Source organism: Penicillium soppii (genome assembly GCF_028829465.1).
Source record: "Penicillium soppii strain IBT 18220 chromosome Unknown utg000003l, whole genome shotgun sequence".
NCBI lineage: Eukaryota > Fungi > Ascomycota > Eurotiomycetes > Eurotiales > Aspergillaceae > Penicillium > Penicillium soppii.
Genome location: NW_026643233.1, coordinates 2,155,196 through 2,180,732, shown reverse-complemented (window position 1 = coordinate 2,180,732; position 25,537 = coordinate 2,155,196). Strand labels below are relative to the sequence as shown.

At 47.1% G+C, this 25,537-nt stretch overlaps 9 protein-coding genes across 9 annotated transcripts, besides 1 other annotated feature; 5 read left to right on the top strand and 4 right to left on the bottom strand.

The window, feature by feature from the left end:
* Window positions 1-1,655: 1,655 nt before the first annotated feature.
* Window positions 1,656-2,461, top strand: N7529_002943 (uncharacterized protein; the record flags this gene model as incomplete). The annotated part of the gene is made up of 3 exons (XM_057238470.1): window positions 1,656-1,775; window positions 1,875-2,177; window positions 2,360-2,461. 3 exons carry the CDS (start codon window positions 1,656-1,658, stop codon window positions 2,459-2,461), a joined length of 525 nt encoding a protein of 174 aa, XP_057101081.1.
* Window positions 2,462-3,797: 1,336 nt separating this feature from the next.
* Window positions 3,798-4,778, bottom strand: N7529_002942 (PhzF family phenazine biosynthesis protein; the record flags this gene model as incomplete). The annotated part of the gene is made up of 1 exon (XM_057238469.1): window positions 3,798-4,778. One exon carries the CDS (start codon window positions 4,776-4,778, stop codon window positions 3,798-3,800), a length of 981 nt encoding a protein of 326 aa, XP_057101080.1.
* Window positions 4,779-5,342: 564 nt separating this feature from the next.
* On the top strand, window positions 5,343-5,853 carry N7529_002941 (L-PSP endoribonuclease family protein (B.t1.c1); the record flags this gene model as incomplete). The annotated part of the gene is made up of 3 exons (XM_057238468.1): window positions 5,343-5,507; window positions 5,570-5,730; window positions 5,787-5,853. 3 exons carry the CDS (start codon window positions 5,343-5,345, stop codon window positions 5,851-5,853), a joined length of 393 nt encoding a protein of 130 aa, XP_057101079.1.
* A 1,314-nt stretch (window positions 5,854-7,167) lies between these two features.
* N7529_002940 (uncharacterized protein) lies at window positions 7,168-8,223 on the top strand (the record flags this gene model as incomplete). The annotated part of the gene is made up of 1 exon (XM_057238467.1): window positions 7,168-8,223. One exon carries the CDS (start codon window positions 7,168-7,170, stop codon window positions 8,221-8,223), a length of 1,056 nt encoding a protein of 351 aa, XP_057101078.1.
* A 2,393-nt stretch (window positions 8,224-10,616) lies between these two features.
* Window positions 10,617-11,994, bottom strand: hem13 (coproporphyrinogen oxidase; the record flags this gene model as incomplete). Its single annotated transcript, XM_057238466.1, has 2 exons — window positions 10,617-11,723; window positions 11,785-11,994. 2 exons carry the CDS (start codon window positions 11,992-11,994, stop codon window positions 10,617-10,619), a joined length of 1,317 nt encoding a protein of 438 aa, XP_057101077.1.
* A 651-nt stretch (window positions 11,995-12,645) lies between these two features.
* N7529_002938 (autophagy-related protein 8) lies at window positions 12,646-13,191 on the top strand (the record flags this gene model as incomplete). Its single annotated transcript, XM_057238465.1, has 3 exons — window positions 12,646-12,735; window positions 12,849-13,081; window positions 13,158-13,191. The coding sequence occupies 3 exons, from the start codon at window positions 12,646-12,648 to the stop codon at window positions 13,189-13,191; spliced, it is 357 nt and encodes a 118-aa protein (XP_057101076.1).
* Window positions 13,192-14,287: 1,096 nt separating this feature from the next.
* Window positions 14,288-14,359: a sequence feature (Short protein (N7529_002937, KAJ5874507.1) was converted to a misc_feature.).
* A 2,850-nt stretch (window positions 14,360-17,209) lies between these two features.
* On the bottom strand, window positions 17,210-18,419 carry N7529_002936 (putative mitochondrial DNA replication protein (Yhm2); the record flags this gene model as incomplete). Its single annotated transcript, XM_057238464.1, has 4 exons — window positions 18,290-18,419; window positions 18,129-18,225; window positions 17,337-18,009; window positions 17,210-17,264 (listed from the first exon to the last, which is right to left on the bottom strand). The coding sequence occupies exons 1-4, from the start codon at window positions 18,407-18,409 to the stop codon at window positions 17,210-17,212; spliced, it is 945 nt and encodes a 314-aa protein (XP_057101075.1). The 5' UTR covers window positions 18,410-18,419.
* A 937-nt stretch (window positions 18,420-19,356) lies between these two features.
* On the bottom strand, window positions 19,357-21,060 carry cit1 (citrate (Si)-synthase CIT1; the record flags this gene model as incomplete). The annotated part of the gene is made up of 5 exons (XM_057238463.1): window positions 19,357-20,463; window positions 20,545-20,592; window positions 20,651-20,735; window positions 20,798-20,862; window positions 20,950-21,060. 5 exons carry the CDS (start codon window positions 21,058-21,060, stop codon window positions 19,357-19,359), a joined length of 1,416 nt encoding a protein of 471 aa, XP_057101074.1.
* A 1,828-nt stretch (window positions 21,061-22,888) lies between these two features.
* N7529_002934 (Nrd1 complex RNA-binding subunit) lies at window positions 22,889-25,291 on the top strand (the record flags this gene model as incomplete). The annotated part of the gene is made up of 2 exons (XM_057238462.1): window positions 22,889-23,338; window positions 23,534-25,291. 2 exons carry the CDS (start codon window positions 22,889-22,891, stop codon window positions 25,289-25,291), a joined length of 2,208 nt encoding a protein of 735 aa, XP_057101073.1.
* Window positions 25,292-25,537: the final 246 nt, after the last annotated feature.

Sequence of the window (25,537 nt, the reverse complement as noted above, 5' to 3'; positions counted from 1 at the left end):
TTTAACTTCAACTCAAAATATCTACACCATCGTCCATTGCTACTTTAATTACATGCCATGACATCCCAGAACTTCTTCAAGCCGGTTTGACCAGATTCAGCTAGTCCGAGGGTCTTGTCCCCGCCACCCCTTGCATATGTACAACAGACAACCTTAATTTATCAAGAACTCCGTCTTCAAACAAGACAAAGTCCAAAAAAAAACAATCAGTTGAGCTACATATATAAGTGAGTAGGACAAAAACAAAAAAGATGTGACAAGAGTGGGATTTGAACCCACGCCCCTTTCGAGACACGGAGACAGTTGTGATACCATCGGGATCAGGTTGACCTGAACCGTGCGCCTTAGACCAACTCGGCCATCTTGCCAATTGAATGAAAATCAGGGCTTTCTAGTGCTAAATGAAAAGTTGAGAATCAACCACATATAATGGAGGAGTAAACTCGAATTCTCCCATGAGCTCAGTCTATTCATCTTTTTGGACCACCCCCCTGCCTGAGAGGTTCAGCAAGGGTACATTTCTTCACGATAAGTGCTACAATAAGTTTATGGTCTAATTAATAGAGAGTAGCTAATTCTGTGTTGTTCCTTGCATTAGTTATGAAATTTTTGGCTAGAGCTTATGCTTGGAGCTTATAACATATACATTACCTACTTTTTCTTCTTGTGAGGTATTGCAATTCTAAAAATTTTTATTTAATGCCACTGCATTACCTACAATATTCATTATTATGCCCAGGTGTACATGTAAATTTGAGGGTTGTGATACAGTACCGTCCGCAGGTGCCGCCAGAAAATAGTGCAGAGGTGCCCATGGAGTCTATGCAGGGCAGAATCTAGATGTTTTCACTCTAAATGAAAACACCTGGGTATTTTACCTTACTGTTATAGAGCGTCCGGGATCTTACAAAATCCAGAACCTCCCAAAACCCTCTGAACCTTAAGACCTCATTATCATTCTATCAACAGGGAGTCTATCTACTCATAGCACCTTAAAGAATCTGAATGGCACAGATTGGCCTAAGACTGGAGCCTGTTCGGAATTTTCAACTCCACCTACAGAACTTGAATGGTCTTCGAGCTGAACTGAGGGGCAAAAGAGGTGCACACTTGGTCTTCCTATTCGCTACACGGACCTTGCTAGGTGGCATGGATGCGTCATCCAATGAGTAGAGCTAGCTGGATTTCACGCTCTCCTCTGCCAACGTTGTTATCATAAAGGTCCAACCCTCCCCATCACGATTCCCATCTTATCTTCAACCCCAGTCAAACTGTCTCGATTTGCCAAAAAGCTCAGCGCCGCTACCCTGAGAATCGAAAAAGACACAGACACCATCGAAAATACCCAGGATGGTTAGTTCAAGCTAGCCAGGGCCCCTGTAGGTGCACTACATGCATGCAGTATAGCTGATCAGAAGGACAGCCCAGGAAGATATCGAGACGGTATGGCAAAAGAGGTTGGTGCGATCAGGACCCTGACAGCGAATCTCTCCAGGGCTTTATCTTTCTTCTCCAGTGGCCGATGGAAGAATCGAACGAAAGCATGGACGGATGACGATAGATAAGCTTTGGGCGCTGCTTTCGACGATGTAGGAACACGCTCACCAGAATCTAATTTCATGCCCATTCTAACGCAACTCAATCAATAATAGCTCATGACAGCTTTGGGGGAGTACATGCGAGCGCTTCTGGCGAAGGCCCCGTCCAAAGACAATTGGCCTGGGATTGGGGACGAAATTTCTTACACGCTCAAATCGATGGCTGAAATATCCGTGGTAAGTAATCCTATTCTCCTGACCAATCTATACAATAGAGCTTATCAAGAACCACAGGAACTGAGTAAGGTTATTCCATGGGATATATTATATACAGAGACAGAGATTCCGATAGGTACCAACTCCGATCCTGGCTATGGCGTTGGAACAAACGACGGTAGACGTGAGAGCTCTGAAGGGATCGAGAATATCGCGGTGGTGTATGACGAAGCTAAAAAGCGTCAGAAGCGCCAGATCCTTATCTCCACGATTTGGAGTTGCACTGCGGCATGGGAGCCCCCACACCTCCCCAGGAACAAGACCAAGATGCCAAAGTCCCCAACAATATTATTAGCCCTCGTCTACTTGCATGTATACTCGCCATGTCAGGAAGCGAGGTGGTTGCGCCTGTCTTTGGGAAGGGTATGTGTAATCAACGGCAAATATTAAGGGAACACAAGCTTCTGGGAAACCTGGGGATAGTCTACTGTATATACAGGCTACCCTGTGAAAAATATACTTAGGCATGATAGCGGCGAACGTGTAAGGCCAGCTTTTCTCATATTCCTGGTTTTTCACGTTCAAATATCTGTTGTTCCATCTAGTCGGGCCTGGAATGCCAGGCTGAGTCCGCGCTTGACATCTTCCAGGGATTTGTTGATGCATCCAGTATCGATAATGGTTTTCGCATGCCTACGTTGTATTAGCTTGGACTGCGTCGAGTTGTTGGATCCTACCTTCCCGTGGGGGTTTCATCCACATCTCATGAACCTTTCCGGATTTTTCGGGGAGCAAAGAAACAGTGCAAGTGTGGGCTCTGCGTGGCGGAACTGGATGACAAGTGGTCGGTGCTTTCAAGCCGGCGATCATATTCCGTTGACGACCGCCTCCGGCAAAATAGTATCTACTATATAAATGGTTCTAAGCTCTCCAGCTGAAAGGGTCAGTGAGATGCGTTATCCCCGGGGGTCCTTACTTTGTCCTTGTATCGTTCTGTGCTTATCCTCGCCCTATCCATAAAACTTCAGCTTTGTCTAAAATTTCGGTCCAGATGTCCCGTACTATCCTTGTGGCCCACTTATATTGTCTCCGGGAAACCCTTGCAATGTACTCGTTGTGCTCTCACCTTTTCCTCGCCCTTTCTGAGAGGTACTTGGAGTTGTCTCGTGAATACTATTTTTGCCTTGTGTAATTAGATATTCTAGTCACATTCATCCAATTGGCAAGATGGCCGAGTTGGTCTAAGGCGCACGGTTCAGGTCAACCTGATCCCGATGGTATCACAACTGTCTCCGTGTCTCGAAAGGGGCGTGGGTTCAAATCCCACTCTTGTCATATTTTTTTGTTTTTCGTCCTCTAACTACTAGCTAGGTACTAACGTATTCGGTAAGCGAGCTGGACATATAAGCCAGCTGGACATATAAGCCAGCTGGACACCCAAAACACCATACTAAATGCGATAAATTATAACTTGATGTCTCAACAACGGTGATCTATAGGGATTTCTTCTTATAGCATGGCATCTTCTAGGCGATATCTCGGCGACGTAGGAATTTCGGGTAACTTAATTTAGCTAATAATGAAGAGATATATGTTCCTAGCTCATGGCAATGTAATTTAACGTAATTTTCGATACGACAACAATGTAGCTGTTACATCTCTTTGAAATTGATATAGAATGGTTAGAAGTCTTATCAATAGCTATCGACAAGTAATGAATTAAAATAAAAAGGTTTGTGAGGGGTTTCGTATAGCCTTTCTCACTACTCTCAGACTAGATTTTACAAAATGATCCTCGTAAACCATCCACCACTTCGTAACCGACACAGCGAGACACAAGGAGAGAAGCCGGTGGGCTGCAAGACAGTTTTCAACAGCTGGCGGTTTCCGGTCAGGGTGTGAGTACATTCATCTAATCCTTCAATTTCACCGCAGCATATGATGAGACAGATGCCTACCAGCAATACTGTAGCCTGGGGCACCTGGGCAGCCAGGCATCTAGGGCGCCATTCCTCAACATCGATTTCCTACGAGGACTATACATCAGTTCAAGCGAATTTGACCTGAGGATACTTGGACGGCGCTCCCGATGAGTTCCACTTTCTCAATCCCTCTTTTGTCATCGCAAAGCACAACATGAACGCCAATATCGCTCCTGCGTCCCATTTCAATTCCTTGCACAATGTCATAGTCAAATACGATTTTGTCATCAGGCTGTTGGCTGACCAAGGAGAGGTATGCTGCTAAGCCAGTGGCAGAGCTACCTGTGGCCGGATCTTCAAAATTTCCCAGAAGCATGCGCGTACGAAGAACTGTCCTTCCACCATCAGGCACATCACGAACATAGAAGTAAAGGTTGATGAGCCCCTCGCCATCCCAGCCAGCATCGAGATAGCCCCCATTCAAAGCAGAAGAAAGTTTTATCATTTCACCTCCGATGGGCATGTCTACGGCAGCCAAAGCGTTGATACTCGGAAGCTCAACAAGAATCACTGTCATACCCCTGACGACAGAGAAAACAGGGAAGCCGATATTTCCGTAATCGTTGGATTGTAGGAACGGACCGAGGGTAGGATGTAGTCGTAGAAGCTCTGACAGCGGAAATTGCGCCTTGTGAAGGTGAAATTCATGTGGAACAGAGGCTGAAACAAGAGAAGATGCCGCGACTTGTGAGATTGGAATATCACCAGCCTTAGTCGTAAGGGCTTCAAACCGAGACTGATCTTCCCGACATGGCGATAAACGAAGAAGCCATGATGCGGCACCAATGGTCGGATGACCTGCGAACGGAAGTTCCTTCGTTGTCATGAAAATATCGATTCTGCGCTTTGTAGGTGCCATCAAAGAAACGGGATGGACAAAAATTGTCTCTGAATAATTGAATTCACGAGCAATAGCCTGCATCTGGTCTCGAGTGATGGGTTCCGAGGAATGATCCGGAAGAAAAACAACGGCCAATGGATTCCCACCGAAGACTTTGGATGTAAAGACATCAAGTGTCACGTAATCAAGACTCAACGCCATCACCGCGATATAGTTCAGGATATGTGGGATAATAGATTGAAGACGAGTAGGGATGAAGTGCCCTTGTTAGAACCACGGGAAAATTGACTTTGAATTGAAAATTTCAAAGGAATGGCCAAGGGAGAAGAAAAAGGAGAAGCCAATTGTCAAAATGAGAGCGGTGCCCTTAGCAGCGAGGAAAGGAAGTCCACGGTTAAGCGGGAGACGTCGACACCTTTATTGGGAACGAAAGTGCTAATACTTAATTGACGCTATTAATCTCTTGAATCGACCGACATCGGTCGACAACGGTTGACGTCGGTGCTTGGCAGAATTCAATGACCCGCTTGTATAGAAGATATTCTTTGCCAGTATTTGTAATATAGTAGTAGCAAGCTTCAGTTCGGTGAATGATGCTGGAAGACATCTGCTGACAAATACCTATCAGACGTCCTATTTGGGAAGTGTAAAAAAATGTGACATAAATCCCTGACGTCGCTCGCAGAACGGGGCTTTTTTTTAATTATGATGCAACAATACAAAAACTCTCGCTGTTCGCGCTAACATCTCGTTTCTCTCAATCAAATGTCTATTCCACGAACGTCAGCACATACCGATAAGGCACCCCAGCCTTACGAGGGCCTCTATTCGCAAGCAGTCATCGCTAATGGAGTTGTGTACTGCTCTGGGATCGTTGCGATTGACCCTGAAACAGGGAAGTTGATTGACGGAGATGTCAAGGCTCATACGGTACAAAAAAAAGCACACCTTATTGATCTTAATGTGTGGTCAAGACGCTCACCAAGTTTTAGGAACGTATCCTCCAGAGCCTCTCCAGTACTCTACAGTCTGCCGGCACCAGTCTCGACCAAGCTGTCAAGATAAATGTTTACCTCGCCAACATGGATGATTTTGCGGCCATGAACTCGGTTTACAAGAAATATTTTGTGGATGAAGTGAAACCCTGCAGAACGTATGTACGACCCACTGGGATATGAAGGAAATATCTCTGACTTGTTGTAATCTCAGCTGTGTGGCTGTTAAGTCGTTGCCTTTTGGCACCGATGTTGAGATGGAATGTATTGCAGTTCTGTAAACGGCTAGGGCTATCTATGACCGAGAAATCAGCGACGCTTAAACCTTTCTATTTCTGCAAGAACGGTGTTTTATATGTTCTGTTGAGACAACAAAAGTGCTACACTTCGAGCAAAATTTGTCCCCAAGTGTACTCAGGTTTCGGTACAGTCTAGTAAAAGTTTGACGGCACTATCTCAATCATTCATCTAATTTGCCCTTACCTGTCTTTGTCATCCTCTGGAATTTTTTACTTGAGCCTTCGTGCTAACTCGCGGTTGGCACGTAAGCAAGCGCCCTTGCTGATGAAGACTTACGGGACCATAGCCATAGCTGTTAAGTATGAACGGAGCAGCGAGGTCACCCAGCTGATGCTCATCGGTAAACTTGTGGGTAGTAGCTAATTGGAGAAAGATGGTAAATATGGATCGCAACGTATTTGTTGCTGCAGAGGCACATGCAGTACGTTGATTCTACGCATCCGCGAAATAATGGAGTAGCTAAATGAACGTAAACAGGTATTGGAATACGAAGGAAACAACTAACACAGCTGACCTCAAAAATGGACTTGCAGACTACCCCAGCCAGTAATGGACTATAAGAACCCCAGGAGCTTGGAAGGAACATTCGGATGCTACCTGCAGGGGTAAGAAGGCTATGCGCAACACTGTCATGACCTCCAGATGCAAAAGATTATCTTATTGATTCTACTAAGACAGATAATATACATACAGGGATGATGCGGACCTCTAGAGGCTTTGTATTTCGATTCGTGCACGCTCAACTCAAAATGAAAAGATATTAGAGTAAAATTGGAACTCGTTCAATGTGAATCAATCGAGCATCGCAAAGCCCCTACCAAGTTTTTTTCAACCTAGCAATTATTACACAGAATTTTTCATTGTCGTCTTAGATTGGCTGTCCTGGACTGCCAATTCGAGCTTCTGGAAAATTCTTAGGTCTTTGACACTAGTGGCTTGGACAGGCCGGCATTCGATCCGTTGCCGGTGTGGGTATTGACCAAATTTTTTATTCTTAGTAAGGCGAACATAACCCAATTATCACAGTTATTATGTGTTGTTTACCGAGTTGAACTGATCTATGATGAGTTTTGTCCGATATACCGTCCGAAAATGAGTGGCGCGGCAGTGCGATCATCGGACTTCGGCCAGATGACCGAGCTGCTTATCGGCTTATCGTCGGAGAACCTCCGACACCGCGTCTTTCCGCGGCGCCGCCGAGAACTCCGAGATTTCTAGTCATCGGCAATAGAGGTAATTAGTTACCGTGTTGCTTTTGTATCATTGAGGAAATTTTTCCTTTCCTCGCAGTCATCATGACCTCAGCTCAGACAACCCATATTATAGGCCTGGGCAGCATTGGGTGCTTTGTTGCCCACTCTCTTCGGTCTCTTCCCAACCCACCTTCCGTCACTTTACTTGTCCATCGATCAAATCTCTATGAAGAAATAGCCTCCAAGGGGTGGAAGCTAGGTCTACGACTAGGAGAAAATGGCGATCTACAAGAAGAAGGGGAGTTTGACGCAGAGATGCTGGGAGAATCGGGGGACTCTCACCCGATTTGTAACTTGATAGTTGCTGTCAAGGCATCCGCCACGGTGTCTGCCCTCGAGCCTATTCGACATCGGCTCGGGTCACATTCGACAATTTGTCTCTTTCAGAATGGACTAGGTCAGGTCGAAGATCTCAACAGGCGTATGTTTCCGGATATTTCCACGCGACCAACGTACATCTTTGGCATCATGCGCCATGGGGTCTATCTGAGATCTTCGACCGAGGTTATTCTCGCGAGTTCAAATGGTTGTGCTGCCGTGGGCATTGTAGGGAATGAAGAATTTTCTTCGAGGCCATCTCAGCCTCAGTTCCTACTGGATATTTTGCTTAAATCTCCCGTCCTTCGTTGTGAAAAGATGGAGTGGCCACATCTTCTTCGAGAGCAGCTGCTGAAGCTGGCTGCGAATTGCGTGCTCAACCCTTTAACGGCATTACTCGATGTGCGAAACGGTGACATCAAGGATAATCGTGCCCTCTGGCCTCTGCATTGCCGCATTCTCAAAGAAATTTCGATGGTTTATGGGAAACTTCCCGAGCTCCAGAACTTGCCACGCGATCTGGCCCATTTCTCAGTTGAATTACTTGAAAATGTTTTATTGGACACGATTAACAAAACAGCACGAAACTCGAGTAGTATGCGCGAAGATATTCGAAAAGGCCGAGAGACGGAAATTGAGTATATTAACGGCTGGATCGTCCGGCGTGGCCGCGAGTTGGGAATCGATTGTGTGATCAATGATTCTATAACTCAACTTGTACTTGCAAAGAGTCACCAGGACGGAAGAGATAAGAATTTCCAGATTTGGAAAGCAAAATAATATAACCTAGATGCTGCGTTATAGCAGCGGAATTTAGATTTTGTCTATTCTTTGGTATGGTGTAGAAATTTGCACAGAGCATTCGTGGCTGGAGCTAATGTAGCGTAGGTCGACGGCGAGGCCGGTGTCCCGTGAAAATGACTGAGTGTGGAACATACCATGCGTAGAATGTGTATCATGAGAAGTAGCCGCTTTACATCTCCTCTATGGTCAGGCCTGCGTTCCGAAGATGTCCCTCTGCGCTCTTCCCCCTTGCACCGACGATGTCAATGCACCATTCGAGGAAGGTATCGAATCCTTGATCCGGGCTCTCTTCGTAAGACTGCCAATTTCGCGGAATCAAGGCTTTCAACTCAGCAAAGAACTCCTCAATAGGATTTAAGTCTGGAGAATATGGGGACAAAAAGACCAGCTTTACTTCGGCTTCTGAACACATCTGTTCTATTCGCTCTGAGTGATGAAAAGATGCATTGTCCATGACTAACACAGACTTCGGCTCGGGCCGCTTGAGAAGCTGCGCAATAAAATCCTCAAAAGACGGACGCATCAGTTGAGCCTTGGAACACTCGAGATAAAACAATGCCATCTTGGGCATACGCAGGCAGTATCTGATATCGCTAGATACTTGGACCGGTGCTATACCTAGTGGGGACCAACCCGTTCTCCTAAAGCCTATCCTTTTATCACATCCAGACTCATATACATAGACAAGGTGGTAAGACTGAAGTCGGAGATGAAGTGGAGGTATTCGTCACGCAGGTCTGAATTGCGCTCTCGGGCCTTGACTCGGGCAGTTTTTTTAGACCAGCCTTTGGATGTAAGAGCGCGGCTAATGCTCGATTTCGTTGCTTGAATGGCGGTTCGTCCCACGGAAAGATCGCCATCTCGTCAAGGTACAGAGTGGGCTTTTCAAGTAAATATTCACATAAAGCCTCGAGCATGACTGGAGTGATGCTACGAGGTCGTCCGCCTTTGTTAGACGGTGATTTGACGCTGCCGAACATCCGTATCTTGGAAGAGATTCTCAGGATGGTACTCCTGTTGCAGCCAGCAGCCTGTGCCATCTGCGATATAGATAGGTCCCCTCTGTGGATCATGTCATAGATAGGCTTACCTTTAGAAGGGGCTAGGTTTGGCGCCATCTCGGCTCGACCACTCGTGTTTCATGCTCGAGACACCGTCCTTTGGGAGGTTGATCTGAAGGTGGGGTAGGGAGATGTCAGATGTGTTATTTATAAGATAATACATGATTCAAGATACAATGTAATCTAAGTAAGAAAAAATACACATTCAACTGACAGGGGTGCTCCGGAAAAACTCCCGATCTAGATTAGTGTGTCTCAGCATCAGGGTCGGAGAATCAATCGAAGAGTGTAGGTAGGCGCACCAGTTTCGAAACATACTGTATAGACTAGCCCTATCACTAAACCTTGGAAAACTTACAAATTTCACGGGTATAGTCAACCATGCGGCTATAAAAGTCGAGTGCTATATATATCACCGACATCCTCTGTGTGTTCATTGGGCATGATCGAAACAAGCCAACAAAAGTAGATGTTATTAACATCTGGCAATACGAAAGACCCGTGTGATTCCACACTCGAATGTATAGTATAGAATCCATACTATAGTTTTCACTAATGTATCCTAGCAATATCAAACAATAATCCAAGATAATGCTTTACTTACCCTGTTCATATCTACTCAGATTAGGTTGATTGTGCCTTTTTCCCCCACAAACCTATGGGTCGACACTGCTTTATGTAGAATTTAAAATCGACCGCTTCCACGCCCACACCTTGCTATATCATGCAAAAATGTATCTTCCAGCACCTACATACAAACAATATGATAATGATGTGAATGTAGTAAAAACAAAAAGATATGACAAGAGTGGGATTCGAACCCACGCCTACAACGTAGATCAGGAAACTGGGAACAGTTATTGAGTTAAGGTGGACCTTAACCTGACGCCTTAGACCAACTCGGCCATCTTGCCAATTGGATGAAAGAGTGAGCAGATTGAGGCTAGATAAACGGAAACATTATAGAGCCCAAATATGCTGGTCAGGCCACACAAAGATACACTAGTTAAGAACTTCTGAAGTTAGTACCACGAGTTCGGGTCGCTGTGCGACAAATAGTCAAAAGTGCCAATCACATCAAACAGAACCTACCTTTGTATGTAGGCATTTTGAGTATCGGATGTTGAAAAAAATCAAAGGATCCGGTCTCGTCTACATAAGACTGTTCATGAAGGTACATGGTTACTCACAAAACTTGAATTGGAATCGAGGTAGTTTTTTATATAATATACACTGAGTTTGGACATATCGACGCCCTCGATAACAGGAAAACTAGATAGTACAAATAAAACATGGCACATGGATGAATCATGCCCATTGCCGGGGGTGTCGCAGCACATCCATAAGCTCTCTTTCACTCTTCTTGTCCTCTGCCAGATCATCTTCATCCACATTCATGCTCTCTGTTCTTGTACCGGAGACTGGGTCCATGTAGGCCCAGCTGGCGGTACGGGGCAGACTCATCAAGATACTTTCAACGCGGGCGTTCGGCGTGCGCAAACCGAAGCTGGTTCCGCGGTCGTAGACAAGGTTGAATTCAACATAGCGGCCGCGACGTAGCTGCTGCCATTGCTTTTGTTCGGGGGTGTATAGTTCGTCCTTACGTCGCTCAATGATCGGTACATAGGATGGTAGGAAAGACGCCAGACCATCTGAGACGAAGGAGAATAGTGTTTCCTGGGGGTTGGAGGATGAACCAGCAGAAGTTTGAAGGAAGTTGGCGTCGAGGTCGTCGAAGAAAATACCTCCAACACCACGGCACTCCCCGCGGTGAGGAATGTAGAAGTACTTGTCACACCAAGCCTTGAATTTGGGGTAGTACGTGGCGTCGTGACGGTCGCATGTATCCTTAATAGTCTTGTGGAAGTGCTGGGCGTCTTCTGGGAAGAGGTAGGTCGGGGTCAGATCAGTGCCGCCTCCGAACCACCAGTTCTTATCCCCATTGATAGGATCCCTGGGGTCGGAGGTCTCAAAGTATCGGTAGTTGAGATGCACCGTTGGAGCCATGGGGTTGTGAGGATGCAAGACCAGGGAGAGACCGGCTGCAAAGAAATCCAGGGAATCTACATCTGAACCAACGAATGACTTGTGATCCGCCCGCATCTTCTCAATGGCAGGCCGGGGCAATTTGCCGTACACCACAGAGACATTGACGCCTGCCTTTTCGAAGACATTTCCGTCCTGCAGCACACACGAGACACCTCCGCCGCCATTGGGACGCGACCAGCTATCTGTCTTGAACTGTTTTCCATCGATTCTGCCCAGTTCTTCAATGATCTTTTGTTGGTGCTGCTTGATCAGCTTTTCCATGCGCAACCGCATCGGCGAGGACTCGTTGATTTTCGACGCTTGTTTTAGGGCCTCATCCACTTCGACCATGGATGGAGCATCGAGTTCTGTGACATCTTCGGTCATCTGAATTGAATGAATGAGCATGCTATTTTTTCTTTCCACGTTGGAAAGGACCAGTCCCTACCATCGAGTATATGATTGCGCCGATGAACGGCACGCCAAAGGCGAGCCTCAGATAGGGCCTCCAAACGGTGAATGGCTTCGACTGAGGCGGTTTTTGTTCAGTGGCATAGCCACGGAATGAAGATCCAGCGCGATGGCCAGAAATGCGAGTGTTGCGCGCAGATAACTGAGCCAGTGACCTCCGTAGAGGCGCGTACGATCTGGTGGCCATGTTCGTAATTGGATCGGGTACGCGAGGCGCGAAGGGGTGCCAGCACAAAAGATAACAATTCAGTCGCTCAGAGCTTAGTGAGAGCGATAGTTTAGAATGTACAATGAAAGAGCTGCGAGAGAAGCTGAAATGAAGAAATCATCTAGCCATATACCACGCAACCTTCAAATCGTACGACTGAGAGTTTGAACTGTTTGCATGGCTGAGATAAGCACGATAAGCTCCCGTCTGAAGGCAGCATCCGGGAGCTTCCAGTAGCAGTGCTCGTATTGGTGAGACGCTTACACGTCACTCAAGAGCAGCAGACTAGAGAAGGATATGTATTATCAATCGTTGTAGAGATATCCCTCAAATCTAAATTATTAATATTCATATAAGAAGAGGACATCTGATTCTGCCGCGTGACTACGACTCACCGCCCGTGGATCCCGTGATGGTATTACCGTAACGTCAGCGGGGGGGAATCGCCTTGTCATCCTCTATCACCCCTCTTCATCTATCTCTCTCTCCTCTTCTGTACTCAAGAAACATCAAGTTTCCAAAGCTTCCTATTAACAAGTCTCTACTTCTATCAAGCTCACTGAGCCGTTCTGGTATCTTGATCCAACTATCCACCCGACCCGCTCTACTTATCAACCCTTATCAGTCACGATGCGATCCAAGTTCAAGGACGAACACCCTTTCGAGAAGCGCAAGGCTGAGGCCGAACGTATTCGTCAGAAATATGCCGACCGTATCCCTGTGAGTTTCTTGACCTGAAGAATGGAATTTCCGGCCTGGTGATGTGGTTGCCTTGAACCATCCTACCAGGTCCTCACCGCTTGTTCGGTAGCTAACGGACGTTCCATTTACAGGTGATATGTGAAAAGGTTGAGAAGTCCGACATCGCCACTATCGACAAGAAGAAGTACCTCGTACCAGCCGATCTCACAGTGGGACAGTTCGTCTACGTTATCCGCAAACGCATAAAGCTCTCCCCCGAGAAGGCCATCTTCATTTTCGTGGATGAGGTTCTACCTCCCACTGCTGCACTCATGAGCAGCATCTACGAAGAACACAAGGACGAAGATGGGTTCTTATACATCACGTACGTTTCTTTTCCCTCGCCTTTTCTCTTCTTTGTTTTGCGTTATACCATGAAATCATACTAACATAATGGTTAGATACTCGGGCGAGAACACCTTCGGTGACCTGTAAATGTTGTTCAGTCTTTCACACTCGCCTTGCTCTTCGACTCCCTTGATTGACTTGAACTAAAGGAGGAACGGGCGGGCGAGAAGGCTTTCGCGACCTTGTGATACTGTTTTTTTGGGTCACTGGCGTTTCATTCGGTGTTATGTGCATTTTCTCTCCTTTGCTTAACAACTATGCTCTTTAGCTACAAACACAATCCTTCCGAAGGTTTCTGTGGGAATATTTCGAGATTCCTTTGCCATTTTATTTTGCTTTTGATTCTTCTCGCTGCAGATCAAGCTAGATAAAGTGTTACACTAAGTGGAACTGTGGGGTCTTGACCTGAGCATATGATTCCGTAAACAATAAAGTAAAAGATTTAAAAGATCCAAAATGATAACTACACAATGTTACAGAGTGCAGCACAATACTGACCAGCCTACGGATATCTTTGACATCACAGAAGCAGAACCAGGACATGCGAGAGGGAGAGAGAGAGACATATAGGTAGCATATGTAGATATCATGTCTTTATTAGAATCTTGACTATATCCATGGCCATGGCCATACATGGCTGCTTTATCCACGCGAGAAGCCTGATATCGACAGGGTACTTATTACCTCGGTAGTATGACATGAATAACTAGTTTGATTGTTCATACATGAGAGCTAATAAGCAGATCATCGATACGTTCCATTTCATCGATGGACAAATGGCTCTGAGAAGACAATGCTAACCGTAGTGCATCCCAGGCAAGCTCCATCGATAACATAAATCTTGATCAGAGGCTAGCTGACAGTCGCCAATTCACAATATCATTAAGCGAGGGCCCAAATTGTATCAAATAATGTGAACGGCATGAGATGGCTGTAAAGTATATCGTAATAATAAAAGCTAGAACCTAGCATCACGACTGATCAATGACAAGAAAATAATGATTCGATAACAAATCTATTTCAATAGATCGTCATGATGTACATAGCAGTGAGGAGCTTGATGTACGTCCAGTTACAATATACGCTACTAAATTTGGTATATTGACATCTAACCCCAAGATCCATTTAATAACTAGTTAACTGGAGCGTGTCTAATAACAAGGGTCCCAAGTACTGCCCGCTTATGGAGCCACAATCTGCTGATCCTTTCATCCAATTGGCAAGATGGCCGAGTTGGTCTAAGGCGTCAGGTTAAGGTCCACCTTAACTCAATAACTGTTCTCAGTTTCCTGATCTACGTTGTAGGCGTGGGTTCGAATCCCACTCTTGTCATTTCTTTTTGCTTTTTGTTCATATGAACCATATAGAATGAAACAAGTGATTGGGGTTGTTATTTTTTGAGTGTGGTAGTGGTTGTGCGGCGAGCGGATGTGTGAAAATTTTTGCTTTAATTTTGGTCGTCCACAACCTGGCATATTAAATTGACTATATAGTCGACCAATTTATAAATATTGTGTGCATTATATGTTGATTCAACATGACAATTTTTTAATTGCACTCTAGCTAGTGAGTAAGTGGCTAGGGTATGAGATGGTGAATGATAGGTATCGGTCGAGTATCAATATATCTGACCTCGTAACCCCAAGGCTCAAGAGATGTATCGGTAAAAGGATCAATTAGCACGAGATTACGTCAAGTTTAGGAACGCACGTTACGAAAAAGCGAGCAAAGATCAAGGTGCTGAACGCATGGCTAATGCGGGTAGTCTCATCCTCCGCACAACTGGACCCGGTGTAGATAGGGGATTGGGGCTGTCATGCTCAGTGAGTAAAGGTACCCAATTCGACAATTAGGTCAAGGTCAACACTCCGAGTAGCAGGATCACAGTTTAGGCCGAAATGTTTAAGTGTGGTCTTAGATATTCAGTTATCACTTCCTCAGCAGCGTTCTAATATGCATGCTCGCAGAAGCCAATTATAGTTCCTGTGGAACATTTCAAAATCATTACGAGTATTGTGGTCGTTTCAATGCAGTTCCCAGTGATCATATTATTGGCTGAGTGTCCCACGTCGGTACTTTATCATACTTCATACTTCTTGTGGTGTATCCCGTTTTGAGCCAGGTAGTTTCTTATGGCAGTTAACGAGAGACATACATATTTGACACCACAAGAGCCTCCTCAATAGATCTACAGCTGGTTGGGGTATTCTTTGATCGATCTCATTGTATCGTTGATTTTGCTTTGTCTTATGGGATCATCACTGCTAGTATTGGGACTTTGTTAGAGATTGAAGACCAGAATACCCTAGTGAGGAGTTACAGTGCTTTTATCTGTATGGCGTGTCCTTCGTCAACGCCAGATGAGGATGCTTTGCTTCAATATAATCTGGGAGAAACATCTGTGTTGCTAGGGTGGATGAAGGATGGGATGGACTTGATACCTGTAATTGCCTTAAAAAGATCTGATGAAACCATTACTACACAAGTTTCATAGCTGAGGATACCTAAGGACGTATTGCTCCCCTGGCTTCTAGTGGGTCACTGTTTTCCTATGATTGCTTTCTTTCTCATCACTTTTCTATGTTCGGTCACTGCGTGTTGTTCTATGTCTTCCTCCAGATTTCATTCTAGCTCTCTACTTCCGATTCCACTTACTTGCAAGACAACTATAAACATATATTCCACCTATATATATATACACACCTATTTATAGTAATAGCTATGTACTTTCTAGCATAAAGCCGATTTACAAGCATGGAGGAACTAATGAAATATGACTTCTAGATTATGATTATGACAGAATCCAAGTTTCACACAACCTACCCTACAATGAAAAAATAATTAGATGAAGCCCTCATTACACCACAACGTTATATAGGTCCAACATGTAAGAACAAAAACAAAAAGAAATGACAAGAGTGGGATTCGAACCCACGCCTACAACGTAGATCAGGAAACTGAGAACAGTTATTGAGTTAAGGTGGACCTTAACCTGACGCCTTAGACCAACTCGGCCATCTTGCCAATTGGATGAAAGGATCAGTAGAATATGACTCCATAAGTGAAAGCACTAAAATGAAAACAAACATCCAGAATAACATGTGTAATATCAAACAACCGACCACATAACTTCGCCCTAAGGTAAATGGCAAACGGCTAGAATTCTATAGCCGACGGGTAAACGGAGCAAGCAGATATCCCAAGGTCTTTCATAAGCCGAGGCACGAAAGTGCATAGCGGCCAGGTGTTAGATTGAATTAGTTAACTATTTCTAGGAGTACTCCGTACTGCCTGAATAGATGCCTGATTTTGACCACTTTCCACCGTTCCTCCGACGTACTGTAACCATTATCAAAATATAATCCCTGATATCTCTTTTTACGCCTATTTGTTTACATAACCTCTGTTATACTTAGGTCAGGCATCTTCAGTCAACAATCCCAGAAATAATTCAATCTACCCCTGCCCGCTATGCACTTTCGCAGCCGAGGTCTTAGCGCTTACTACTACTATAGCAATCATGCATGATGCAAGTTCTAATGATTATCTAGCGCGAACTTTCGGAATGACCCTAGGATGATCTCAAAGATTTCAGGCCTTGTTTCAGGCCTTGGATAGTTCCGGTTGAATGAAGACCGAAAAGGCCGATTTGCGCAACCGACATCGGATGATTCTGGTTCAGTCTGAGGTTTGTTGGAAAGGCGGGAATTTGGTCGGTTGTCGGTATTGGAATCTCACAGGATCGGAAATTAATTTATTCTCATTGGGCTGCTCCGGTTGCTGGGGATTTCTGTTCCTGTAATCGGAATTGTGTTCCCGATTCGGATTGAAGGGCGCCGCGGTGCTAGAACGGGCCGAGAGGATGATATACTTACTATATTATAGGGACAGACGAGATGGAAGTCATGGTTGATTAAGGTAATTGTTACAATGGCATAGATGAAGAGAGTAAATAATATATTGATATGAACCGCAAGTGTATTCAATGGGTATCGGGTCTGTCCTAAGTCCAGACATATTATGAAGCTATACGAAAAGTTGTATCTCGACTACAACAAAAATTCCCCCAAACCACTACACAGCAGAAGGGTATCTCAAACCTTCTCTAGTGCTTCGCGGTGACAGAATCGCCGGTCAGTTTTTCGACTGCTTCTTTGGCCCTGTTCGGTGAAAAACAAGAAATTAGCCCGAGGTTTCACATGAAAGAAAAATAAGGGGAAATGAATACTCACATGTCACCAAGAGCAACCATGCAGACGGTCTGCCAAATACCGAGACCGATACGGGGAGCGACACCACGGTAGAGACCGCGGATACCGTTGTTGTCGTAGATGTATCTGAAAGTCTTGCCGACAGTCAGGTTCTTGGGGCGGTTGGGGTCAGGAGTCTTGCTCTGCATCTCGACACGGATGACCTCAATGGGCTGATTCCAAGCGGAGAGTCCACCACCAAGACTGGAAGCCAAGATCTTCTCAAAGGCCGACAGCTTAGTGCCCTCCTCCTTGTTGGCGACCTTGCGGATAGCCGACTCAGCCAGACGGGAGAGACCGAAGCGGGAACCCCAGTTGGTAGTCTGACGAATGGCGACAGCGTTGACACCACGGTTGATACCGCGAATACCCTCCTTGCGGTAGATATCCATGAAGGTCTGGAAGGTGCCGGGAGGCTTAACACCACTGGCGGCCATCTTGTGCTTTGTGATCTCGACAGTCTTCATGCAGGTACAGAAGCCCATAGTAGCGTAAGCCTGAGCAATACCACCAGCCATACCACCACTGATACCACCAACAAAGTCACCAGCACCAAGGACGCGGGCTTGGTACTCGGCCTCGGAGGCGACGAACAGGAGAACCGCACCCTTAGTAGATGCCTCAATCCAGGCCCACGGAATGAGTCCCTGGTAGTCTAAACATCCGATTCCGCAATTAGCCCGGTGTTACATTGCGGGTCCCTTCCCCGCGCTAAGAAACGCCAGTCGGAGGAGGTTGGGGGTGGGTAAAAAAACAAAAAGGAATGTCACTTACAACCGAGGATACCGCCACGGCCCCAAATCCGACCCATAGCGCCCGCGAAGCTGTCGCCTCGGTTTGCGGCCATGGTTGTCTTGATCACCTCCAGCGGCTGGATAAAGGTCAGCATCAACTATTGCTAAATAGAGATTATCCGCTAAGGGAGTATATCATACCTGTCCCAACGAAGTGACCTCAAACAAGTTCAATCCAGCGCCCAGCAACAGGTTGCTGAACTTGACGGGCTTCTTCTCGAGCTTAGGGGCCGAGGCCGCGGATGGAGTTGCTGTAGACATTCTAGGATGATGTTGTCGCTGAAAGGGGCCCTGACCAAGGGATGTAGGGGGCTTCGTGCGTTTTAAGAGGGGAAGAAGACTTGGAAAAAAAAAGTCGGAGGATAGAAGTCCGTAATGTGTAGTTGAACTGGGGAAGGAGAGGAGAAGAGAAAGCCAAATGTCTTATAGGGGACGGGGGAAATCAGCAGAGCTTTGGTAAGTAAGCTGGGGGATTAATATCTTGGTACCTAGTACGTCCGATCTCCACGGTTCCCACTCATGCTATTGGGTACTGGGTACCCTCCATACCAGCCGGAGCAGTCCATCAATAATTCCGTTTGTCGGAAGAAGGCAATTTATAGTATTAAACTTATTATTTGATTGGATATAAATACTGCTAAATATCTCTTCTATCTCTTCCTTCTAAAACAATTTGTATTTGTTGTATACATTGTATACTCTGTCAAATAATAGAATCTCCCCCTGGCAACGAGTGTGGGTCAACGAAAATCGATGGTTGAGCAGTGGATTCCCAACAACATTTGTTCTCGATTCAACACCAGTAGTCGTCAGACCGTTGGATATCTACGCTGTATCATCAATCATGACCTTTGCTATTTCTGTAAATGATGTGTATACTATACATACGTTTACTATATGTAGTAATATAGTGCATATAATACATATAGTATATACGGACTCTGTAGCTACAATGGAGATCTCAGCCCTGACTGTGGACCTATAAAAATAAAAATAAACTACACACAAAATAGACTATAGTGGAGATGAATCATTGACATGGAAGTTCTGTTACAAGGCCCGCTCGAACCGATCAAGTCCCTATCATACATAAAAATAACCAAAGACTCTCTCGGTCAAACAAAAGGAAATAATACAAATGTCTAACTCGGGTCCTCACGGGCCCCCAAGGCGATAATTAAAAGAGATTTGGGGAGAAAGTTCTGCGCTTAGAGCTTGGCACCGACGAGCTTGGCGTAGGCCTCAGTGCTGAAGGACTTAGGGCGCTCAATGGGCATACCGAGAGCACGGTCGATGATCAGCTGGGGCAGGACACCAATGGCACGGGACACACCGAACAGGACGGTGTAGTAGTTAGCCTCAGTCAGACCGTAGTACTGGAGGAGGACACCGGAGTGGGCATCGACGTTAGGGTAGGGGTTCTTGGTCTTGCCGTGCTCGGTAAGAACGCCGGGGGCGATCTTGTAGACTTGGCTGACCAGCTTGAACAGAGGGTCATCGGGCAGCTTGCGGAGGGCAAACTCGCGCTGGGAGACGTAACGGGGGTCAGTCTTGCGGAGGACGGCGTGACCGTAACCGGGGACGACCTGGCCGTTGTTCAGAGTGGACCAGAGGTAGTCCTTGATGGACTCGTCGCTGATGTCGTTACCAACGGACTGCTTCATCTTGGTGATCCAGTTAAGAACCTCCTGGTTAGCGAGACCGTGGAGGGGACCGGCGAGACCCTGGAGACCGGCGGAGAGGGAGAGCATGGGGGAGCTCAGAGCGGAGCCAACCAAGTGGGTGGTGTGGGCGCTGACGTTACCACCCTCGTGGTCGGAGTGGATGGTCAGGTAGAGACGCATCAGCTCAACGAAGTCCTTGTTACCGCCGAAGCCAAGCTGGTTGGCCAAGTTGAAGGAGTAATCCTTGTCCTTCTGGACAGCGGCGACCTTGCCATCCTTGTAGACGTTGCGGTAGATGCGGGCAGCAATGGTGGGCAGCTTGGCGATGAGGTCCATGGAGTCCTCGAAGGTGTAGGTCCAGTACTCCTTCTTGTTAACACCCTTGGCGTAGGCCTTGGCGAAGGCGGACTCGTGCTCGAGAGCGGTCACGGCCAGAGAGAACTGAGCCATGGGGTGAAGGGTGTTGGGGCAGCGGTCGATGAGCTCCTCAACGAACTTGGGGACATCGGAGCGAGCAGCCCACTCGGCAGACAGATCACGGACCTGCTGCTCGGAGGGGATCTCACCGGTCAACAGAAGCCAGAAGAGACCCTCAGGGAGGGGCTCCTCACCACCGGGGGCCTTGGGCAGAAGCTTCTGGCACTCGGGGATCTAGGGATAACAGTTAGCAAACAACACTGGTTTTACTTTCCCCTTTTCTCTTGTTGAACACAGAGATCAATTAGAACTTACAGTGTAGCCACGGAAACGGATACCCTCCTCAGAGTCAAGGACGGAGCCCTAAAAAAAAATCGAAATTAGCTGCGTCATGGGCTAGGGGTAAGATTTCTCAGCTTACCTCCCAAACGAGGGACTTGATGCCACGGGCACCACCGTAGGCCTGGTCGAGGGTAACCTCACCAATGACCTTGTTACCGTGCTCCCTAAGATGATAGAACACCACGATCAGTTATTGTTGTGCAAATAGGTAGAGCAGGTCACGTACTTGCGGAGCTTCTTCACCTTCTCGATCTCGGCGGGAAGTTTATCGGCGAAAGTGTCCTTGAGGGACTAGATTGTTGGGAGACCAGTTAGCTATCCATTGAAAATTTGTGAAGCTGTGAAGCTGTGAAAATTTGAAGCTGTATATCATCATACCTTGGCCTTAGCGGAAGAGTAGCAGCGCACGCCATTGAAGGCAGCGGACTGCATCGGCTTCGCAATGGAAGACCGAAGAGCGGTAGTACCGATTCTGAGGGAAGAAGCCATATCGAACCAAAAAGGATAATACGAAATGGAAGTATGGAGAGAAATGGACACAAAGCCTGGGGGAGAAAAAAGGAAGGAAAGGAAAGAACGGGGAGAAGCTCTTTTGCGGCCCTGGAATTTTTCCTTTTTTTTCCATTTGGCCGTATTACAGCCGGTACGGTATCTGATTTCGGGACGCCGTGCTCAATTCTTTTGGCTGACGGTAATTTTTCCCCCAACGGTACGGAAAAGCACGGGCTCGGGCTGCCGGCAGATCAGCCCCAACTGCGTTCGGATATACTTATGCGCTAGTATTTTTTCTTAATGAGATGTGTTCTTAGTATTTGTAGTAGTATATGACTATACATATGTACATATATGTAAGTGAATGTAGTTTATATACTAGCGGATACTAGACATACAATGTATTCACGTACTATATATATATAGATATACACATGCAAATACCAAAGACAATTTATACATTTAATACAGCACTGAAATTCCCATGACGAAGGCGGTACGGAAAATACGGTTCTATACCCTATGGGGTAGCTGGCAGTGACGTCGGCAAGTCGCCATTTTCTTCCGTGCCGCCAGTCCGATGGAAGTCCTCGGCTTGAAAGAGAGTCTTATCAGATGTAGCCCTGGATCTCTATAGCTATGTCATTGTGCACCTGATGCCGCCATGACCTCGAACACAAAGGTAAAGTTGATCAACTGAACATTAGGTATCTCGTTATATATCGGAACGTTCAACTAAAATGGTTCACCGAGGTCGGATCAGGGCGGAATCCAAGGGCAGTACATCAAGTAAGATCACGTTTTTGGTAAAAGGGATGACATGTCCACGGCTTCCTCGGCTCGTTGTTATTGCCCTGGTGGTTTTTATTTTTATACTTTCTTTGACATTGGTTTTTGAAGAAACTTGGTTTCTCTCCCAAAAAACCCCATATGTTATGATTATTGTATCCACTGCTTTAGATGGTTGAAGAATAGACCTTTAGCGTGTACTCAGCTCCGATATAATATATATGTACTAGGTAGTTAGTCCTAAATAGAAGTACAAAGAATGAAAGAACTAAATAAGTATAGCACGGTAATGGTGAGACCAGTATCTCACTAAGTAATTCAAGGTTCACTCAGATCAAGTATCACTTCAATTGGTGAAGTTCAAAATCATTGAACTTGACCTTCATAATAACAATCAACTGGGGCTTTCTGGCAGAAAAAGCCCCCCCAAAAGGCACTACGGCATACCAGATCGACCAAGAGATGCAATCACCACGTGACATGTCCATGATAGGACTAGCGTATCTGTTGCAGACTCTGTCTCCCTTTTCTTTTCTCTCCTTGAATGTCTCTTTCTTACCTTCATCATCATCAACCCTCATTCTTTTCATCAGTTTTCGAATCCAGTCCATCTTGATTTACTCTGGACTCGCGTAAACCCGTTATCTGGTTTTTCTTTTCCCCTGGGATTTCACTTGCACAAGACGCTTTAGGCTGTACATCTCCCGTACTCCCCCCGTACTCTCGTACTCGGCGCCAGGCAACGTTTTACCCCCTGGATACAATATCGCTAGGCTGTATCTCAGCTGTAGGCGGCAGTTCTCTGGTTCGACAGTGAATGCGCTCGTGGAGTCTGTAGTGAAGAACCGACAGGATCCCGCTTAAAACAAAATATCTTGCCATACTTGAGGGATTTGCGATTTTCTCTCGCAGTAAGCCGAATCTTCATTGATTCTACTCAACTGCATAAAACCCGTGGTCCAAAATATCTTCTTTCTCTTTCCTTCTCTCGCAACTCTTGTCGCGTGAAAAAAAAATTCTTTAGCCTTTTTCAGCTATGTCTTCCGCAGTAGCTGAACTGGAGAATCTTCTCCAATCCATGCTGGCCCTGAAGCCACCTGGCGTATCAGGATCCAAGATTGGTGGCATCACATCTTTGTGCACAGCCAACGTGCAGGTACGCCTTTCCTCTTTCGGTCGACTTTCACTTCCTCGATCCCGACCTGCTTTGTTTAATCTATGTGCTAATCATGACCTACAGAATGAATCAGTTCTTATTCAGAAGATTTACACACACTTCAAGAAAGCCCCCGGCTCACACAAGCTCGGCGTACTCTATGTCGTAGACTCAGTAACTCGACAATGGGTAGAGGCTGCACGCAAGACTGGCCACACTCCAGGCAGTGATGCGCCTGATGGAACATTTGCTGCCGGTGTCAAGCGAGTGACCGATCTATTGCCTGTTCTCATGAATGATATCATTAACAACGCGCCTCAGGATCAAAAGGTATGTTATAGAAACCTGGTATTACAATAAACATCATATCACACAGCTTTGGCGGGGGAGAAGAAGGGTAAACCTCTTTCACGCATGCCGTACATGCTGTATCATACCTCCCCCAATACTCTTCAGACTGAAGAGGCCATCGCGCCCCTACACAACCATCAGGAACCATAGCTCACGTATAATGCCTCGTTTTAGGACAAAATCAAGAAGTTGGTCGATATCTGGGAACGTGGTGCCACATTCCCGGCACCGATGCTCGCATCATTCAAAGACAAGTTGAACGCGGCTCAAAACGTCGAATCGAACACCCCCGAGGGCTCCCCTGCGCCGACCGCGAACCCACTTGGACTCCCTCAGCAGTCAGCCGCCGCCCCGGATACCTCGAGCATTTTGAAAGCTTTGGCCGACATGGCCAAGAACAACACTGCCGCACCAGCTGCGCCGTCAGCTCCTGCCCCAGCCAACTCTCTGGGCGCTTTCCCTCCGGCTGCACCAGTCGATTTCACTTCGCAGGCGCCTGCCGCTCTCAACCCATACGGTGCCAACCCGGCCGCCAACCTATTCGCGGGCATGTCCGGCATGACCCAGAACCATGCTTTCCAGCCGCAGAGCCAGAGTGGAACCCCCAACCCGATGGCCGCCGCAAACCCACTTGCTGCGATGCTTCCTCAGGCTGCCGCGCCCGGACTCGACCCGAACTCTGCTGCTCAACTTGAGCTCCTTCGGACATTCATCGTTCAGGGCATTCCCCAAGATCAGTGGGCAACCGCTCTCCAACTCTTCGGCTCTGTCGGTGCAAATGGCGCCGGCGGTATGCCAGGCATGCCTGGAATGCCTGCAATGCCTGGATTCCCTCAGATGCAAGGACCGAATGCTGGAGGATGGGGTCGTCCCGACTCTCAGAACATGGATGACCGAGGCCGCGAGTACCCTCGCTCTCCTCCTACTGGATACCGTCGTCGTTCTCGCTCTCCCGGCTGGGACAGACGCCGCACTGCTTCGCCTTCTTCTCGTCGCCGTGACAGCCCCGTGTACGGAGAATACCACGGGGACTCGCCTGGTCGTCGTGGCGGGGACCCGCGCGATGCACGCGGCCGTCGCAATGAGTACCGTCAGCGCAGCCCTCCTGGTGGTGCGCGCGGTGCTAGACGTCGTTCGCCTTCCCCTCCCCGTAACAAGGATCCCAACCTGCCGCCTCCCGGTCCCAAGTACATCGAATGGGACTACTCCATTGGTCAGGGTATGATGAAGGTGTTGAGCCGAACTCTGTTCGTTGGCGGTGTCACCTCCTCAGAATCTCACCTGCGCTCGCTGTTTGGCCAATTTGGAGTCGTTCAGACCTGCATTGTCAACGTGGACAAGCGCCACGCCTTCATCAAGATGGTTAGCCGTAAGGATGCGACCCAGGCACGCGATGGAATGGAATCTTACCGCACCGGAGAAATGCAACTGAGAACTCGTTGGGGTGTTGGCTTTGGCCCCCGTGACTGCAGCGACTACCAAACCGGAGTCAGCGTGATCCCGATTGACCGCTTGACAGAGGCTGATCGCAAGTGGATGGTCACAGCCGAGTACGGAGGTACTGGCGGTCGCGAGATCGAATCCGGCATGGTTGTTGAAGAGCCCGACATTGAAATTGGCGCTGGTGTGTCATCCAAGGCGATCAGTCGCCGCATCGCAACCGACACTGGCGGCAAGCGTGGCCCCATCTCCACACGTACCAACCCTAACCCCAACCATGATACTCGCTTTGGCGGCCGTCGTGAGCGCGAGGGATACGGTGCACCAATGGGCAATGAGCCTGAAATGTCCAACGCGAACCCCGGTGTCGCGCCTGCCGTTCCTGCTTATGGCTTCAATTTCGCCAGCATGCCCATGTTGCCGCCTGGTTTCATGATGGGCCAGGGTACCATGCCCGGTGCTCAGCCTCCTTCTGGTGGTCAGGGTAACTGAAAAAAAAAACGTTCTTCTTTCGTGCATACGAACAGGGTTGCGCCGCGCGCACGGTAACGGCGTTGGAGGATGGTCATTTATTCCTTTTCTCTCACTTTTTTTGTTCTCAGGCATATGGTTTGGCGGGGGGAGGTTTTCGTGAACTTTTCGAGCTTTACGCTTTTGCAGTGCATATTCTTATCTTAATTTGTCTTTGCATCTCCGGTTATCACTCCGGCTACATAGGTCGACTCATATTGATGAAAC